At 62.0% G+C, this 18,210-nt stretch overlaps 1 protein-coding gene across 3 annotated transcripts; it reads left to right on the forward strand.

Moving 5' to 3' along the window:
- The first annotated feature begins 2,203 nt into the window (after positions 1 to 2,203).
- Positions 2,204 to 17,467, forward strand: EXOC3L4 (exocyst complex component 3 like 4). 3 transcript variants are annotated; one of them, XM_061395450.1, is made up of 12 exons: positions 2,204 to 2,642; positions 8,269 to 8,690; positions 9,553 to 10,204; positions 11,137 to 11,248; positions 11,494 to 11,616; positions 11,970 to 12,070; positions 12,273 to 12,353; positions 13,874 to 13,988; positions 14,775 to 14,894; positions 14,968 to 15,120; positions 15,463 to 15,510; positions 15,764 to 15,850. In XM_061395450.1, the coding sequence occupies exons 2-11, from the start codon at positions 8,285 to 8,287 to the stop codon at positions 15,502 to 15,504; spliced, it is 1,905 nt and encodes a 634-aa protein (XP_061251434.1). In that variant the 5' UTR covers positions 2,204 to 2,642; positions 8,269 to 8,284; the 3' UTR covers positions 15,505 to 15,510; positions 15,764 to 15,850. The 3 variants fall into 3 exon arrangements, with proteins under 3 accessions (XP_061251434.1, XP_061251433.1, XP_061251432.1); XM_061395448.1 differs by lacking the exon at positions 15,463 to 15,510 and adding an exon at positions 16,925 to 17,467 and having other exon boundaries at positions 2,207 to 2,642; positions 15,764 to 15,885; XM_061395449.1 differs by lacking the exon at positions 15,764 to 15,850 and having other exon boundaries at positions 15,463 to 15,550.
- Positions 17,468 to 18,210: the final 743 nt, after the last annotated feature.

An 18,210-nucleotide genomic window follows, 5' to 3' on the forward strand; every position in this document is an offset into this window, starting at 1 on the left:
GCCCACGCGTGGCCCCATGGGAAGACCCAGGCCTCACAGGCAGAGACCTGGACTTGTCTGCCACGTAGCAGGTTCCTGTTTCTTTCTGAGCTGGTAACCCAGTGCAACAGGGGTGGGGACCAGCTACCCCACAAAGTCCCAGGGCCCTGGGTGGTCTCCTCGGGGACCCCTCCTTCTGTCAAGAGTTGTCCTTGGCCCTCTGATCTGTTAGCCTCTGACTGTTGGAGAGACGCATGGGACAGGAAGCCAGCAGGCAGGCTAGCCTGAGCTGGGGGACGGCTCACCCAAGTAGCCGGTGCCTCACAGGCTTGAGCTGGGACTCTGATGGCCTTACCGCACAGAGGGGAACCCAGGGATCTAGGATCTAATGACTCAAGAGGAAACTAGAGGGCTTCCTGGAGGAGGTGCTGGCAGCTCCAGGAACAGCATGGTCTGTCTGCAGATGACAGCAAGGTCCTGCAGCATCTTGGGTGCCTTCCAGTCTCCTGTGGGCTGGATTTTGTCCTCCAAACTTCCTTCTGTTGAAGTCTTAACTCCCAGGGTCTCAGAATGGGTTTGTATTTGGAGATAGGTCTTTAAGAGCCACGGGGTCGCAGAGAGTCGGACACAACTTAGGGACTTGTCGGACAACCACGACAAGTTAAAACGAGCCCATTTTAGTGGGTCCTGGTCCAACATGTCCTATGGGAAGGGGCGGTCAGGACACGGACCCACAGAATGATGACCATGTGCAGACACAGGGAGAAGACGGCCAGCCGCAGCCCAGGAGAGAGGCCTCGGGAGAAACCAGCCCTGCCGGCACCTTGATCTGGGACCTTGCAGCCCCCAGAACTTTGAGAAAATGAATGTCTGCGTTGGCAGCCTGGGGATGGCCCACAGGCTTGTGTCTGCTCTCTCCAGGACGCTCTCTGGAGCACCTCCGCTGCTCTGCACCATGGCCCTGTGGCTCCAGGCCGAGTGAACAGGCCTGGATCTGTCCTCCCTGGATTTTCCCTAAGTTTTTTTTCCCTAGGATGCCAGCAGCGGAATCCCCCCAGGAAGGTGTGGGGCCTGCCTCTTCTGGGAAGTCTCAGTGACCCTTCCCACTAAATGTCTTTAACTGGAGCCACCGTGGGGAAGTGGGCTGCATGCTCATGGCTGATCAGTCTCAGGCCCACCTCCGCGCCTTCCCTCACGGGCTGACCCCTGCCATCCCTCCTTGTCCCTGACTTCGAGCCTGTCTGTCCTCTGGGGCCCTGTCCTTCTCCCAGCTCCTGAAGAGTGGCTTACAATGTTCCTTGTGCTGTCGCTGTGTCCCTTCCCTCTTTCCGGTGTCCCAGGTCTGCCCTCGGGGCTCTTAGCACCAGGCAGGGCACAGGGGCTCTCAAGATGAGCTTGGCAGGGCACAGGGCTGGTGCTGGTAACTCTGCCCTGGAGGGAGGGGTCCTTCTGGGCTTGGACACCGTGGGCTGGTTGCCCACTTCCAGCCGGTTGGCGCCTGCTCCTTCGAGCCTCAGTCTGACCACAGGAGGGACAGGCTGTCCCAGCCGTCCCCAGCGAGGTCAGCTCCCTACAGACCCCAGAGTGCTGCCCCCTCATCCTCTCCTTTACCCTGAGAAATTGCTGTTGTTTAGTCACTAAGTTGTGTCCAACCCTTTTGCAACCCCAGGGACTATAGCCTGCCAGGCTCCTCTGTCCATGGGATTTCCCAGGCAAGAATACTGGAGCGAGTTGCCGTTTCCTTCTCCAGGGGATCTTTCTGACCCAGGGATTGAACGAGTGTCGCCTGCATTGGCTACTTTACCACTGAGCCAAGGAAGGAGCAATGGAGTACTTCCTGTTGTATCAGTAAACAGGGTGTCACAGTCGACAAGGGTTGCAGCCCTTCAGTGTGAACCTGTGAGCCCTAAGGGGACAGAGGAGGGAGAAAAATACCTGCTGTCTAGCCTACAGCTGTCAGGTGACAGCCACCCGCGACGGTGAGTCCTGAGAAAAGGAAGGAAGCTCAGGATGTGAAGATGCAGAGGACCTGCCCTGGCAGCTGAGGTGCAATGAAAGGAGTGATTTCAGTGACAGACTCTTCCGTCTTCCCACACACAGAAAAGTGCCGAAGTCCGTGACTTGGGATATCTGATTTTCTTTGACAATAGTCTATTGGTGTTCAGACTACCACCTTTCATTGCGAAACTTCAATATAACCAGTCCCCCGCTCCCCTCCTCGGAGCAGTTCTCTAAGGGTAGTTGATGTGCTGCCTCCCAGGCTTGAAGTCCTAGAACTTCCCACCAAATGGCATGCAACTCTCAACTTGTAGGCTGTGAATATTTTTTAAGCCGACAGCCACCAGGGCCCTGACCTGAGCTTGGGCTGGGCTCCCCACTGCTGCAGGAATCAAAGGTTGGCTTTATTGCCTCTGAGCAGGGCGGGGGGTGGGGGGCAGGGGGGAGGACATCTGAAAGTGAAAGCAGGGCTCGTGGTGGGGTGGGGCTGGGGGTGGGGCGGGGGCCGGCCGGTGTGACCGCAGCTGGAAAGCCCCAGCCGTCGGTCAGTCCCCCTGGCTGCTCCAGAGGCCCCATCGCCCGGGTCCCGCTCTGAGGGCCCGGCCCCGCCGGCTTCTCCTGGTGGCCCTGCTCTGCCTGGGGCCCAGCGTCTACTCACTCGGCAGGTATGTCCACGCAGGCAGAGGAGGAGGGCCTCTGGGGTGTTGTGCGCAGGAGGCGGGGATTCAAGGGCTTAGGGAAAATTCCGGTTCTGCCGGTGGCCTTCCAGGCTAACGGCTTCAGCTTAGAGCCCAGACCAGAATGCCAGCTCAAGTCTCAGTGAGCACGCGCACACACACATAGAAGCAGACAGACAGGGACATGGAGACACGCAGACAGAGGGACACGCACGGACACAGCCACTCACAGACCCGCCGAGGCACACACCCCAGGGGACACCAGTCACAGAAGTGGCTGCACACCCAAGGGCGGATGCGCCTGCATGAAACTGCTTATCTGTGTTCCTTGGGCACCTGCCATGGTTGGACGCTGGGTCAGGCCCACTCCCTGCCCTGGGGGGCTCCTGGTCAAGGGGAAGATGCCCCTGACCCTGGAAGTGCCCCTCCGTCATGGGAGGAGGCATGCGCAGGTCAGGAACCAGGTGCGGAGCAGGAGGTCCTGACTGTGGTCTGGGGCTCAGGGGGTCGGGGAAGGCTTCTTGCCGGAGGAGCCACCTGAGCTGAGCCGTGAAGCAGCCGCGAGCAGCTGGAGAAGGTGAGGGTGAGGTCACTGTTGGCAGAGAGGACAGTCTGTACAAAGGTGCGGAGGACACGTGAGTGTATCCGAGTGATCAGAGTGGGTGAGCCAGTGAGTGAGAGAGAGTAGAAGAAACTGGAGGGGCCAGGTACGGCCTTGAATGCCGAGCTAAGGAGGAGCGTGTGCTTCTCCTGAGGGGGAAGGCAGCGCGGGGTGGGGACAAGGGTTCTATCTGGTTGCTGTATTAAGGGAAGCCTTTTTTAGTTGGTATTTATTTGTTTTTGGCTATGCTGGGTCGTCACTGCTGCAGGGCTTCTCTGTTTCTAGCCAGTGGGGGCTGCGCTCATTGTGGAGGGCAGGCCTCTCTCATCTCAGTGGAGCACAGGTTCTAGGCACGCGGGCTTCAGTACCTGCCGTTCAGGGCTCTGGAGCACAGGCTCAATAGTTGGGGTGCAAGGGCTCAGTTGCCCTGCAGCATATGGGATCTTGCCGGATCAGGGATCGAACCCATCTCTCTTGCGTTGGCAGGTGGATTCTCTCCCACTGAGCTACCAGGAAAGCCTCAAGAAGGGAAGGCTTTTACGTGCCCTTTTGTTGTTGTTGTTCAGTCGCTCAGTCGTGTCCGACTCTGCGACCCCATGGACCGCAGCACGCCAGGCCTCCCTGTCCTTCACCATCTCCTGGAGTTTCTCAGATTTATGTCCGTTGAGTCCGTGATGCCATCCAACTATCTCATCCTCTGTCGTCCCCTTCTCCTCCTGCCTTCAATCTTTCCCAGCATCAGGGTCTTTTCTGATGAGTCAACTCTTTGCATCAGGTGGCCAAAGTACTGGAACTTCACCTTCAGCATCAGTCCTTCCAAAAATCATTCATGATTGATTTCCGTTAGGATTCACTGGTTTTGATCTCCTTACAGTCCAAGGGACTCAAGAGTCTTCTCCAACACCACAGTTCAAAATCATCGATTCTTCGGCACTCAGCCTTTTTTGTGGTCCAACTCTCACATCCATACATGACTACTGGAAAAGTCATAGCTTTGAGTATACAGACAATTGTCAGCAAAGTAATGTCTCTGCTTTTTAATATGCTGTCTAGGTTTGTCATAGCTTTTCTTCCAAGGACCAAGAGTTTTTTAATTACACGGCTACAGTCACCATCTGCAGTGATATTGAAGCCCAAGAAAATAGACTGTTGCTGTTTCCATTCTCCCCATCTATTTGCCATGAAGTGATAGAACTGGATGGCATGATCTTCATTTTTTGAATGCTGAATTTTAAGCCAGTTTTGTCATTCTCTTTCACCTTCATCAAGAGACTCTTTAGTTCCTCTTCACTTTCTGCCATAAGGGTGGTATCATCTGCTTAGCTGAGTTTATTGATATTTCTCCCAACAATCTTGATTCCAGTTGTGCTTCATCCAGCCCAGCATTTCACACGATGGACTCTGCTTAGACATTAAATAAGCAGGTTGACAATATACAGCCTTGATGTACTCCTTTCCCAATTTTGAACCAGTCCATTGTTCCATGTCCGGTTAAGAACTTTTTGAAAATAGGCTTTTCTGGAGTTTCAGAAAGCTATTTCTAAGCAGGTAATCATAGCACCTCCAAATAATGACATTCTCATCAGGTCCTTCCCAATATTTATACCTCTTATTCATTTTTCTTGCCTTATTGACTTAACTAGTTCTTCTAGGCAAATGTTGAATGCCCTCAGAACACACATGCTTGTCTTCTTCCTTATTTCAGAAGAATCTTACACGGCAGAGAAGGGCTTTAAGGGAGGTTTATATTCTGGCAAGACCCCCGACCCCTCTAAGGAGATGGAATCCAGGGGGTCTAGGAAGGAGTACAGTTAGGACCTGTGACCAGGTGATGGGGGAGGTACGAGGGAGACGCCGTCCTCTGCCCCAGCTGGCTACTTTGGAGCTTTGAAGGATGGGGTGCTGGCCCAGGCCCTGGGGAGGTGGCAAGATTGGGACTGCGATGGGATACCTGGGAGGGGCCGCTATAGGAGGGCAGGCCTGGGAAAAGCGGGGGGAAGCTGGGGTGGAGATACCCAGTGCTGAGGGGAGCCCAGACCTGACTTGGTCACAGACAGGGTGGCCTCAGGTGGGAGCTTCCGGTAAGCATGGCCTCTGGGTGGTGCTCCCACACCTGCTCCTGGCCCTGCAGTGGGCGCGATGCCCTGACCTGGAGAACCTCATGGTTCTCTATGAGGCCCTCATGGGCCTCAGGGCACAGCCCAGGCCTGTGTCTCCTGGCTCTTGAAGCTCAGCTGAGGCCAAGGTGCAGGGGCCAGGGCCTCTGAACACTCAGGGCAACAGAACAGAGAGAAAGACAACCAGGAAGAGGCCCCATGGGTGGGGAGGCAGGACCGGGACAGGGGCCACGGCAGAGTCAGCAGGGAGTCTGCAGCCCAGAAGATACCAGCCTGATGCCCAAGAGGGCCCACACAGGCAGGGGTGACCCTCACACTGAAGGCTCACTGCCCCCGCAGGCTGCCTCCGGGCAGATAGCGAGGGGTGGATGGACAGAGGTCCCCAGGCCAGTGAGGAGGCCCCATCACCAGGGGGCCAGTCCGGGGGCCTGATGAGCAGGCAGGTGGTACAGAACAGCCCAAGGACTGCTCGGAGGTGGAGGCAACTGCACCCCAGCTTCTGAAATCCAGGTCAGCTGTGGGGAGCAGAGGGAAAGGCTGGGAGAAGGAGCTGCCTGAGCAGAAGCTGGGAGGCTGGCTGGGTGCAGGCCCAGGAGGCCCAGGAGTGAGGCTGGAGGAAGTACAGACCATGATGGGGGGCGAGGGGGCTTCAAATGCCAGGCTGTGGGGAGCCACGGAAGGGTTTAAAGCAGGAGAGTGACCTGATTGACTTGTGCCTCGTGAAGGTCAAGAATGACTTGGGAAGCTGCTGAAGCAGGATTCGGGGAGCAGGGGGCAGAGGGAACACCAGGGGGCCCTCGATGGGCTTTGGGACGAGGTGGTCAGGCAGGGTGGCTGGGTTTCAAGTCTTTGCCTCTGTCACCTCCCGTGAGACCCAGCCGGCAGCTGCCCCTCTTCCCCCAGAATTTTCCCCTCAGCTTCCTGGGAGAACTCAAGTCTGATGCCACTCCTGGCATCTGGCAGCCTGCCCACCTTCGGACCCTCTGCCAGGAGAAAGGGTTCCCTGGGCAGCAATGCTGGGCTGCTGGTACTGGGAGACAGGGTTCAGCCTCTGCTCCCAGCTTCCTAGCCAGATCCGGGCTGATCCTGACTCCCCGCCCCTGAGCTGTGTGGCTTAAGGCAAGACCCTGCCCCTCTCTGAGCCTGTTTCCTTATCTATGAAGTGAGGTGAATGACACCCTGTCACTTTGTTGTCATGGAGATCTGACACATGCCAGGCATTGGACTGAGCATACAGTAGGTCCTTACTAAGTGTGAGCTCTTGCCAACCAAGGTAGTCTGGCTTGTCCTGCCCCCACATTCCCTGGAGACAGAGCCCAGAGCGGGGCAGGCTGGGCCCGGCTGGAATGGATCCTGCATCACCACTCCTGCCCCTGCTGGGCGCTGGGGGGCACGGTGGAGGGTGGGGGCGGGGGGGACAGACGGCCGCTGGCACGATGCTCCCTGCTGTGTCGGGGCTGATCTGAGGGCACGGTCCCTGAGTCCTGGCATCTGGGAGAACCAGGACCTGTGGCCGGGGCGGGGCTGATAAGGCCCGCATGGAGCACCTGGGCCGGCCCCTCCCTCCGGGCAGCCTCCTTCCAGCTGCTCAGCGGCCTCTGGGAGAGGAAGGTAGGCCTCAGTGACCCCCTGCCTGTCTGTCCCCTGGACGGACATCTTGCTGGCATGCGGGGGGAGGGGGGTGGGTTAGGGGCTGGGCCCTGCCCGTCCTGGTGTCAATCACCCCAGGCACACCGAGGCCTGGGGAGAGGCCGCTCCAGCCCAATATCACCCAAGGCTCAGGTGCTGGCTCCAGCCTGGCCTTTGTCCCCGTGGTGGGGGTGGCCGGGGGAAGAGGGGTGCTCAGCCTCTGGTTGGTCAGTGATTTCAGCAGGTCCTGCCCTCTTTTGGGCCCTAGTTCCTTGGACTGAAGTGAGAACTTGCTGGCCCCCACCACCTTCAACTTGTCTTTACACAGTGGGGTGGGTGGGAGGTCCTAGCAGGCCAAGAAGTTTCTCTTCTTTTTCCCCAACAGCCAGGTGGGGCTGAAAGGGGGTGGGGAGTGAGCGGAGCCTGGGGCAGCCTGGCGGTGGTGAGGGCCCTGCGCCCAGGCCCGCACGCCCTGGAGACCCCCTCCCTGTCCTCTACACGGGGGGCATCGGGGAAGAGAGTTGGGAGCCTCCAGCCCCTGGTTAAATATAGAACCATGGCCCCTCCCACAGCCTTCCTTGTGGGCTGCAAGGCCCCGATAAGCCCCCGGTGGCCTGGGCCAGCCCCCTCCAGCCTGACCCCACCCCCGTCCAGTGCTGGGACACCCAGGGAAAGGGGTGGACGTCCCCGTTGAGCTCCGCTTTGAGCAGAAGCAGTGAGCCTGATGGCTGAAAGGGGGTGAGCTGAGGAGTGAGGGGGGCATGAAGGGGCTGTGGAGGGGGTGGACCCGCTAGGCCTCAGGACTGGTGGTTCAGGAAGCCCTGGACGTGGTTGCTGGGCCCACTCTGGGGACTGTGGGCTGCGGGCTGGGCTGAGACCCAGAATCTGCAGCTTTGTTTCCCTCTCCAGCTCTGGTGGGAGGGTCTGGCCTGGCAGACCCAGCGCGGGTGGGTACTCAGGGGAGACCGTCATGGAAAATGGTGTCAGGGGAGGCTTCCTGATAGAAGTAGCTGTCCGCCGTGTCTGCAGAAGTAGCTGCATCCTGGCACAAAGACGGCTCAGGCCACGGAAGCTGCCTGGTGACAGTTCCTTTTGACAGCTTTGGGGTCACCTCTGGCCCGGGGAGGCAGGGGGAAGCTTCCCTGACCAGCGCCTGGGCCCCCACACGCCCCCCCGGGATCTCATGGGGTTTCGGTGTGTGCTCCCGGAGACTGGTCGCCCCACGGCCACCCCGCCCCGGCTTCCTGAGCTTCCCTTTCACCCCCAGCTCCGCTGCCGCCAAGATGCCGTTGCCGCAGACAGAGGCCTCTGGGCCGGAGCCGCACCGCCCCCAGGAGCCGGCGGAGCCGCACACCCCAGCCCAGGGCGCCCGGCGGGCGAGTAGCGAGGACGCGCCCGGCGCCGGGCACGAGGGCTCCAGGCCGGGCCTGGGCACCTTGCGGCGGGCCTTCTCGAGAGCGAGCCAACGGGCCTCGGTTCGAGCCCCTCGGGGGGATGCAAGGCTGCTCAGGCTCAGCGGCCGCTTCCTGTTCGGGTCTTTGCGGCGCACTCCAGACAACGGCCCTGCCGGGGACCAGACCGGGTCGACCTCGGAGCCAGGGCCGGCCTGCGGCCGGAAGGGGTCCTCCAAGGCCAACGAAGGTGTTAGCCGGCGGTCGTCCACGCGGGAGGGGCCTGCGGAAGCCGAAGGTGAGGGCTCCCCAACCCCCCTCACTGAGCAGAGGAGGAAACCAAGGCCAGAGAGGTGGGGGCGGGGCCCAGGCTTCTTGATGGGTTACCCTCCCCAGCCACTCCAAACCCCTGCCCCGGCACAACTGCAGGGTAAAATTCTTCCAGCGTTTCAACATGGGCAGTGGAGAAAAGTGAGGCTCAGAGAGGTTAAGTAACTTGCCTCACGTCTCACAGCTGGGAAGTGGAAAAATGAGATTTGAACCCAGATCTGCAGGGCCCCAGAACTCCATGGGCTTCCACAGCCTGGCTCCTGGCCAAACCGGACTGGTGGACAAGGCACTGGCCCAGTCAGATCACAGGATCACGGAGGGTGCCTGTGACCCTCCGGAGGCGAGATTAGGGGGCCACTCAGGACATGAGCCCTGAAAAGGGCGTGCAGGCGAAGGTGGAGGTCTCCCGGGGGTGGAGGCTGGCCCAGAGCGGGGAACAAGAAAGGCTGAAGCTGGACACCGCGGGCAGGACCTGGGCATCCAAGGGCACGCCCAGCCCGAGCTCTGGCGCCACAGGACCTGAGTCAGGACTGCGCTGGAGGCCACCAGGTCCAGCTCCATGCAGGGAGCAGTGGCTGATGTAGGGGCTGAAGGCAAGGGGAGGTAGGACCCATCCCAGGCACGATCTGAACCAGGCTTGGGACCTGGGATCTGCCTCTTCAAAGGCAATTCCGAAGGACATAGGGCAGTCGGGTCCCTTGCTCCTGGAGCAGGCCTTCCGTAGCGCTCTGGAGCCAGGCAGCCCAGCCCGGGGTGTGTAGGGTCGGGGCCGACAGGCCTACCTGGAGCGTCCCCTTCACTGGCCCTCTTCTCGCCCGACCTTGCAAAAGGCACGTCCGTGGCCGACCTCATCTCTGAGCGGCAACTCCTGGCTGCCTTCGAGCAGCTGCGGCTCCTGGAGACGGGGCTAGTGGCCGAGAAAGCCTCGTGCACCTTCCAGCAGGACCCCACGGGCTTCGCGCGGCGTGCCATGGACGTGTGCCTGCACTACGACGGGCTGGCCGCGGAGATCGGCGCTATCGTGCGCGAGACGCTGGGCCCGGATGGCGTGGACGCGGCCGCGCTCGAGGAACTGGCCCGAGTGGTGCGCGCGGAAGAGGAGGCCCACCCGGAGCCCCCCGCAGACGGCGACTTTCTGCGCACGCCGCGCCGCTGGCGCCAGTACTGGGAGGACGCCGTGCGGCGGAGCGCGGAGGAGCGCGTGCGGCAGGCGGGCGCGGGGGAGGCCCCGGGGGCGGCCGATGCTGCCCCCGACTTGGCGCGGCTCCTGGCCGAACTCGGCGCTTTGGTTCGCCGCGACCTGCAGAAGGTGCAGCGGGAGGTGCACCCCGCTTACGCGGCCGCCGGCTTCCCGGCGTGGGAGGCCTACCTGCGTGCCTTCCACGGCGCGGTGGCCAGGCGCCTCCAGGAGCTCGCGCACGACGCCCGCGGCTGCGAGCAGCTCTACGTGCTGCTGGACTGGGTCGCCAACGTCTACAGCAGGTGAAGCCCGGGCCGGAGGCCGCGGGGTGGGGCGAGGGCAAGGAGGGGCTGGCACTGCCCGCGCGCGAAGCCTTCAGAAACCTGCTCTGAAGGGCACAGGGCACCTTTTCCTCCCCAGGAGAGTGCTGGCTGTTAGGCACCCAAGATCCGATCCGGGAGCCCTTTGACATTCTCTCTTCCCCATCCCAGACCCTGGTGCTCTCCCTCTCGGTTCCGAAGCTGGAAAGCGCTCCGGGCGGGGTTGCTTCCGAGGCGGTGAGCCCAGTGAGTCCCCCCTAGTCCACGTGGGGCCTTTGAGTGAACTGGCCAAGGGCGCCCCCTCCAGGCTGGACACAACCACGGGCTCACCGCGCTCCTTGAGGGCTGGCTTTCACCCCCACTCTTGCTTTGGATGGACACCTCGGTTCAGGGCTGTGCAGAAGGTGATGGGGTGGGTCGCCCGTGCCCCTGAGCGCTCCCCAGCTCCCCAGGCAGACGGGCAGTTGGAGGGGGCGCCAAAGTGCTGGGCTTCTTAATATTCTGTGTGGCTGCAGACAGGCACCCGCCCCGGTGTGGGCTGGATCATAGCTGTATCCAGAACTGCAAGATCCTGGGGACGTTTAGAGCTCAATCTTGGGTGAACCCGAGCGTGAGGGTGGAGGTCACTCCCGAAGCAAGCTGGTGGAGGTCCATCCGGACTGCCATCTTTATGCTTTCGGGGCACGCTCCGCTGACTGCTTAGCCAGGAAATCCTGAGGTGGGAAGTTGGGCGGAGGGGCGTTTGGCACGGAATCCTGGAGGGCGGGGTGGCGGGCCAGGCATGTGAATGGAATCCCAGATTCTGGGCCTCACAGCCATGGCGTTAGGCTTTGAGCCAAGGCAGAGGGCAGTGGGGGCAGCCGCGGTGGCATCAGAGTCCCGCCCCGACCTTCAGGCCCCGCCCTGCCTTCCAGTCCTGATTTCCTGGGCTCCCAGGACCAGGCTCTGCCCTCGGAGCCGCTGCCCCCGCTCCTGGCACCGGACGTGTGGGCCCGACTGGAGGACGACTACACCAGCTTCCTGGAGGTGAGACCGGGGCGGGGCTGGGCCGGAAGGGGCGGGGTCCAGGTAGAGGGTGGTCAATGCCAGCAGGCTAGGGAGGCGCAGTGCCCAGGGCCCGAGCCTCTCTGCGCCCTGCGGCCTCGTGCATGGGCCTGTGTCCTGGCAGGGGTGCCCTTGTCTCTAAGGGCGTGCCCTAGAGCCTGGAGGTAGGGGGGGCCTCCCTCCTGGGAGGGTCTCACTCACCGTGGCCCCCTTCCCTGGCCCTACAGACCAAAATCTCAAGCTGCTTCGATGGCATCCTGCAGCTGGAGCAGAGTCGCTGGGCGGCTGCGGACGCCCCTGACATGCTGCAGGGCCTCTACCACACGTCGCTGTCCTTCGACGTCTGCATGGTGCGCTGGAGGGAAAGATGTGTGTTTGGGCCTCGGGCAGTGGAGACTCTCCTAAAAGTCACAGTCACAACTGCCTTTCCCCATCGGACAGGAGCCTGAGGCCCCACGTGGGGACGCGGTCAGAGGTCCTCGGGTCTCACAGCCAAGCTGGGAGAGCAAGGCCACAGCTCCCAGCTTAGCGGGGGGGACCCTGTGGGTGTGCGGAGCTGGGAAGGCTGACCCCCGGGAAATCGGGGCCCCTGGAAGTCGGAGCCGAGACGGGGAGGCAGAGCGGGGAGGGTGGAGATGTCCCTCCGCCACGAGGTGGGCGCTGGGGCCATCGGGACCCAGGGCTCAGACGCGCTCGTTCGCAGCTAGTGGCGGAGCATGTGAAGGCGGCCGGCGCCATCTCCGCAGAGCTGGAGGCCACCACGTTGGGGATCTGCGCCCGGGCGCTGGGGCTCTTCCTGCAAAAGTGCGGGCGAATCCTGGGCCGGGATGTGGTGGGTGGGGTGGCCAGGGTGTGGACACTGGTTGTCCCTGGGGAGGAACCCACCCATCCTGTTTCCTCGGAATCCGAGACTCTGGACAACTGGGAGGGAGAAGCCTGGAGGGCGGACTCGGGGTCTTAGCAGCCAGGGAGAGTCTCCAAGGCCCCTGCGTACCCCGCCCCCCAGGTTCGAAAAGGCTTTTCTGGAATCGGGGGCGGTGAGCGAGCCTAACCTGTGCGCCAGCATCAATGCCTGCCAGGAGCTCAGGTGGGTTTGTCCGGCGGTGCCCAGCGCGACCGGCAGGGGGCGAGAGAGCCCTGGGAACCGCGACGCAGACACCGACCCTGCGGCCCCTTGGAGGCCTTGCCTGGAGGCCTCCCGGAGGGGACCCCTTCTCCGTGCTCGTCCCCGCCCTGTCCCCTCCATGGGGTCCTCCCTTGGCCCCGCAGAGCTGAGGCCCTGGCAGGGACGCGGGGAGCTTCAGGGCTGAGCAGAGGCCAAGGTTCCAGCCACCCTTGCCCAGCTCATCCCTGCCACCCAGGGCTCCATTCTCTCCTCCCTTCATCCCGCTCAGCCTTCTTCCTTTTAGGGACCCTCTCTCTTCTTGGAAGCCCTCCCTGACACTCCCTCTCGGCCCCCGATCCCCAGGGCTTTGCTGGTGCCAGGGCCTGGGTTCCTCTGCCTCCAGGGGGCAGTGGCCCTCCGCTGTGGGCTGCCAGAGCCTTCAGCCCAGGCTAAGCCGTAGTGTCCCCCAGCTGAAGATGCATCAGCTACTGCTGATGGTGTGATGTCCCCACGGCCAGACGGGACTGCAGTGTGGGGGCTCAGAGAGGCATCGCCGCTGGTCCTCGGTCACGCAGGCAGTACTTGCTGCACCTGGGAACCCAAAGCATGACCGTGATAAGGCACTGGATCTCTAACACTCTTGTCCCTAGACTGTGCCAGGCTGGCCCTGGGCACAGGGGACTCTGGTGTAGGCCATCTCTGGTCAAGCCCCTGGTAGAAATTTAGCCTGTCTTTCTGGAGAAGGAAATGGCAACCCACTCGAGTACTCTTGCCAGGAAAATCCCATGGATGGAGGAGCCTGGCGAGCTACAGTCCATGGGGTCACCAAGAGTTGGACTCGACTGAGAGATTTCACTTTCTGTGTCCCTGGGCTGCAAACTGGGAGAGCCTAGCCCTGCCTCCTCAATGATGAAATGGGGACATTGTGATATTTGGAGAGGCAGTTATGAGGCTCAAAGGGCTTCCCTGGGAGCTCAGAGGATAAAGAATCCACCTGCAATGTAGGAGGCCTGGGTTAATCCCCGGGCTCGGGAAGATCCTCTGGAGAAGCAAATGGAAACCCACTCCAGTATTCTGGCCTGGAGAATCCCGTGGACAGAGGAGCCTGGCGGGCTACAGTCACGGGGTCACAAAGAGTCGGACACGACTGAGCGACTCTCACGAGCATCTGAGCAGGGCCTCTGGGCCAGGAAGGGCTGTGCTGCACTGTTCTGTCACCAGGAGGGATGGAGGTCTGGCTCAGCCCTGCCACAGGGGGGCCCTGCCATGCGGTGGGACCTCGAACACTCCCTGGCCCACCCCCCTGTACTCGGCTCCCAGGTGCAGTGCTGCCCCCTCACGTGACCGCTCCCAGGTCTTCTCCACTGTGCCGCCCCAGGGGGCTGCCCTCCACACTATAGTCTGAGTGATCGGAGCTGGGGTGGCACCCAGCCTTCACGGCTGTATGCCAGGCCGTGACCCCTTGCCCACTTTGCCCCCTCCTGGCCCCTCCCCCTCCCCAGGACTCACCTTCTGGCCAAGTTCCCAGAAAGCTTTGGAGAGCTGGAGAAGGCCCTGGGGGCTGCCGCCCATGCCTTTCAGAAGCGGCTGCTCCAGGGCTTGCAGGGCGCTGTGCAGGTGAGGGGGCGGGCCCTTCTCTCCCCACTTTCCTTTCCCAGCAGGTGCGCCCTGTGTCCTGAGCCTGGGACCCAAGTCACAGCACTCATTTACCATAGGGGCGTGTTGGGGTGGTGTTTCGGGCGCAGGCAGGGAACCCAGACATATTCCCAGCTGAGCAAGAACAGTTGCGAAACAATTACCTTCATTCTTCACTCTCCTTGGGCTTCTCTGGTGGCTCAATGGTAAAGAATCCACCTATAATTGCAGGACACCCAGGTTCCATCCCTGGATGAGGAAGATCCCCTGGAGAAGGGAATGGCAACCCACTTTAATATACTTACCTGGAGAATCCCATGGACAGAGCTACAGTCCATGCGGTCACAAAGAGTCAGACATGACTAAGCGACTAACGCTTTCAGTCTCCTCTCAGAGACAAACTCTGAGACTCTCTGAGGACCCTCTCCTCAGAGAGGGTGCATCCAGGGAATGGCACCTCATCCAGCCCCTCAAGGTGCCCCCAGAACTCCGCAGGCAAGGCCTGGCTAGAGGCTCAAACTCCAACTTTGCCCACGGGGCCTCCGGGCCTGGAGGAGGCAGTCTCAGGGAAAGGTGTAGAGCCAGGAGAGGGGCTGTCCCCAAGATACCGTAGAAAAGGGGGTCAGCTCCCCAGACTTTCTTTCGGATGCCAGCTCGACCTTTGGCCTGAATCGCCCCTGTCCGGAGCCATGCCCTGGGTGCCCAGGGGAGGGTCTAGTGGGTGCTGGGGGTCAGCTCTTGGCAGACTGCCCACCGCTCTGCCCCCAGCCGCTCTTCAGGGTCCTGTGCACCAAGGCCTGGCTGACCCAGGACCTGCTGCAGCCCCTCATGGACAAGGTGGTGGCCTTCTCGGGCCTCCTGGAGCACATGGCCCCACCCCTGGCCCAGGTATGGGGGGGGGGGCGGGTGCTGGTGGGGGTGTGCCCAGGGCTCCTCCCTGTGACCCTGCTTCCCCCCTCAGGAGACTCTGCAGGAGGTGCACCGCTATGTTGTCCGCGAGTACCTGGAGCAGGCCCTGAGACCCTGCGAGCGGCTCAGGGGTGCAGACCGCCGGAGCGGCTCTCAGAAGATGGGCCTTGAGGCACAGGCCATCGACAGCACCTTCCAGGGCTTGGTAGGAGCATCGCCCAACTGCCCGGGGGCGCTGGCCTTCTTGGGGGTTCTCCAGCCCGCGGACCCTCCAGTAGCGCCCCCTCAGCCTGGTTTCATCTCGCCCCCTGTAAGAGACTCCCGGTGTGCGGGCTTTGGCGTGCGGTTCGCCCCACTCTCCGCGTGCCGGGGCAGGGCCAGGTGGGGAGGACACGTTGCATATATTTGCGTTGATTTGCATGTACTTTGTGGGCGGTGTAGGGGATGGATGAGGGTCACAGCCTCGTCTGATGGGCGGGGACTGTGTCGGACCTCTCCTCCACCCCACCCCCAGCAGAGCGAGCTCAGGCATGTCCTCCCCACACAGACACCCTTCATCTGGGCCGCTGATCCCCGACTCCCCGTCTGATGCCAGGCAGGCCTTCCCCGCGGGATCTGGGCTCACCCACCTGAGCAGACACGGAAAGCCTCCTCTGCACCGTGTCGTGGGGAAGGAAGAGGAACCCTTAGCCGGGGCCACGTCCCCTTCCGCGGGGCCGGAGGCGGTCCCGGTGGGGCCGCGGTGGTGGCTGCAGGAGGGCTAAACCGGGCACTAACCGAGGGGCTGCAGGCGGGGGCGGGAAGGGGGCTGGAGGCGAGGGTGGCCCACCGCGCCCGCGTCTCCGCAGGGCTCCGAGGCCACGTGGCTGGGCCAGGCTATCCCGTGCGTGGCTGACATACTGGGCGAGACTTACAAAGACGACATAGGGCGGCACCTGGAGACGCTCATCAAAAGCTACCCCGACATCAGGTTCGTACACGGAGCTGGTTCTGGAGACGGGAGACAGGGAAGGGGCCTCTGGGCGGGGCTCGGACTAGCCCCGGCCTCCGTGCGCAGGTGCGGGCGGCGCGACCTGCGGGCCCCGGACCCTCAGGCTGTGGGGGCCCTGGTGGGATCGTCTCTGCCCTTCCCCGGTGTTCTAATCTCGCCGTCCTCATTCGCTCTTGTGGTCCCTGGAGTCTGAAGGGAGCCGGAGCCCTTCCTCCAGCGAGTCTTAGGGGAAGGCACAGGCCCCCAGCTCCGGGAGAAAGCCCTTTCTGGAAACCCCTACACCTGCCAGGAGGAAGAAGGCTTTGATCCTAGGGTGTGTGTTTGAGGGGGTGCTGAGTCATCACGCACGTGGAAATCCCAGCTGAATCTCTCCATGGCCTTGGAGATTCCAGGATGGGGAGGCTACAGAAAGCCCGGGCCTAGCCCCTTCCCGGTCCCCTGCCCCGCCCCGCCCCACCGGAGAATCCTCAGATCCCAGCCTGCGCCGTCTGTTTGGCCTTGATTCAGAGTAACTGCGCATAGGCGGAAGGTTCCCCTTTGGGCCCTCGGGGTTTCCCTGTGCAGGCTGGTCGGCCCTCCCTCGCTGGGAGACAGTGCTCCCAGCTCCTTGGGGTGCTTGGGGCGGGAGGGGCAGCACACTGGGCCAAGCCTCCCACCCCCACGTGCCTCTCTGCTTGCTGCTGGGCCCGGGCTCCCCAGCACGGTTCTCAGGGGAAGAGGCTCTGACTCCCCTGCCTGTCCCCTCTCCCGGCATTGCTGCATCGGCATCGCGGCCCCCTGCTGCCTCCCTCGGTGCACTAGATTTCCGGAACCTCTGCCTGGGCCTCAGAGGCCGTTCCCATCAGGCTTGCTTCTTCGCGTCTCCGCCGGTCTTTGCACCCTTCAAGACCCAGGCACCCCCCAGGAATGCTGGGTGCCCTAATGCTTCCAGTCCGAGCCCCGGGGTTCCCCTCGCCCTGGGGTCCTGGGTGTCACTGGAGCTGTCGAGTCTGCAGCGGGGGCCTGCGTGTCTCTGCAGGCGGGACCACGTGCTGGCCATCCTGGCGCTGCGCCGACTGGGCCGTCGTCGGAACCAGCACTTCCTGCGCCACGCCCAGGCCCTGCTGAGGGCTGCGGCCAAGGCCGGCGGCTCCGGGGCCGCCGGGGGCCGCGTGCTCTTCGAGGAGATCGAGTTGTCCACCTCCATAGACGTGCTGGTTACCTGCATATAGTGCTGCTGGCCTGCGAGGGGGCGGACCCCGGTGGACGGAGGGCGGCCACCTTCCCCTGGCACCGAGCCCCAAGCTGGGGGACCCGGAAGGCAGCCTCAGCCCAACCCCAGGCCTGAAGCCCCCCGTGGTGGACCGTCCATCCTCCTCCTTCTGGTGGCCAGGAGGAGGTCATGCCAGGCATGCCAGCAAGCCTGAGAGGCATTCCAGGCATTTGGAGGAGGGTTTGGCGCAGAAGTTCCCTTTGGTACTGCCCACCCGGGAAGGCCTCCCTGCCTAACTGTCTCGCACCACCCCAATGTGAAAATGAAGAACAGAGTATTTATTTTTTAAATAAACATGAATTAAAATGGTATGTCTCTAAGGAGGGGCGGGGCCAAGTTGACTTCAGACAGAAGGTCTGTGTCCCCACCCACCCAGGGGCCGGCCAGAGGTTCTGTGGTGACTCCCTTTTCCTGCCCACTGTACCAACGGGGAGACTGAGGCAGGTCTGAACCGGGAAGGCCCACCGCTGTGGTTACAGAGCAAAACAAACTTCAACCCCGGTTCCCCAGGGGCCCTGGCCTCATGTGCCAAGTGAGCTTCGCCCCGCAGGGGTGGGCACTGTTCTGTCCTGTTCTAAGCAAGCCTGTGCCCTGGCAGATAAAGAAAGGCCAAAGCTTGTTCTACAGCTTGAGATATTTGGGTTAGATGTGCGAGGGACTTCCCAGCAGTGAAAGTTGTGTGCTGCTGCAGGGCAAGTGTCAGCCTGGAGTGAGTGTGTGGAGAGGTGGACCCTGCAGGTCCTGGCTCTGGACGTGAGGCTGCAAGGAGCTTACTCTGGCCTGACCCCTGCAAACCTCCCTCTTCATCTTTCTCTCTCGAACACGTGACCTTGAAATTTGGCTCCAGCCTGCAGGCAAGCCTGCTAGGAAACGCTGTTTGCGTTGGCAACCTGGGGCTTTCCAGGAAAGCGGAGCTCTGAGATGGGGCATTGACAGGGAGGCGCTGAGGGAGGCCGCACCAGCTGCCTTTCCCCTACCCTCCCCACTACGGATCCTGGAGGGTCAGGAGCAAGTGCCAGGCACAGCCTGCCCGGGCACGGGGCCGGAAGGAG

This window comes from Bos javanicus, chromosome 21 (assembly GCF_032452875.1).
Source record: "Bos javanicus breed banteng chromosome 21, ARS-OSU_banteng_1.0, whole genome shotgun sequence".
Taxonomy (NCBI): domain Eukaryota; kingdom Metazoa; phylum Chordata; class Mammalia; order Artiodactyla; family Bovidae; genus Bos; species Bos javanicus.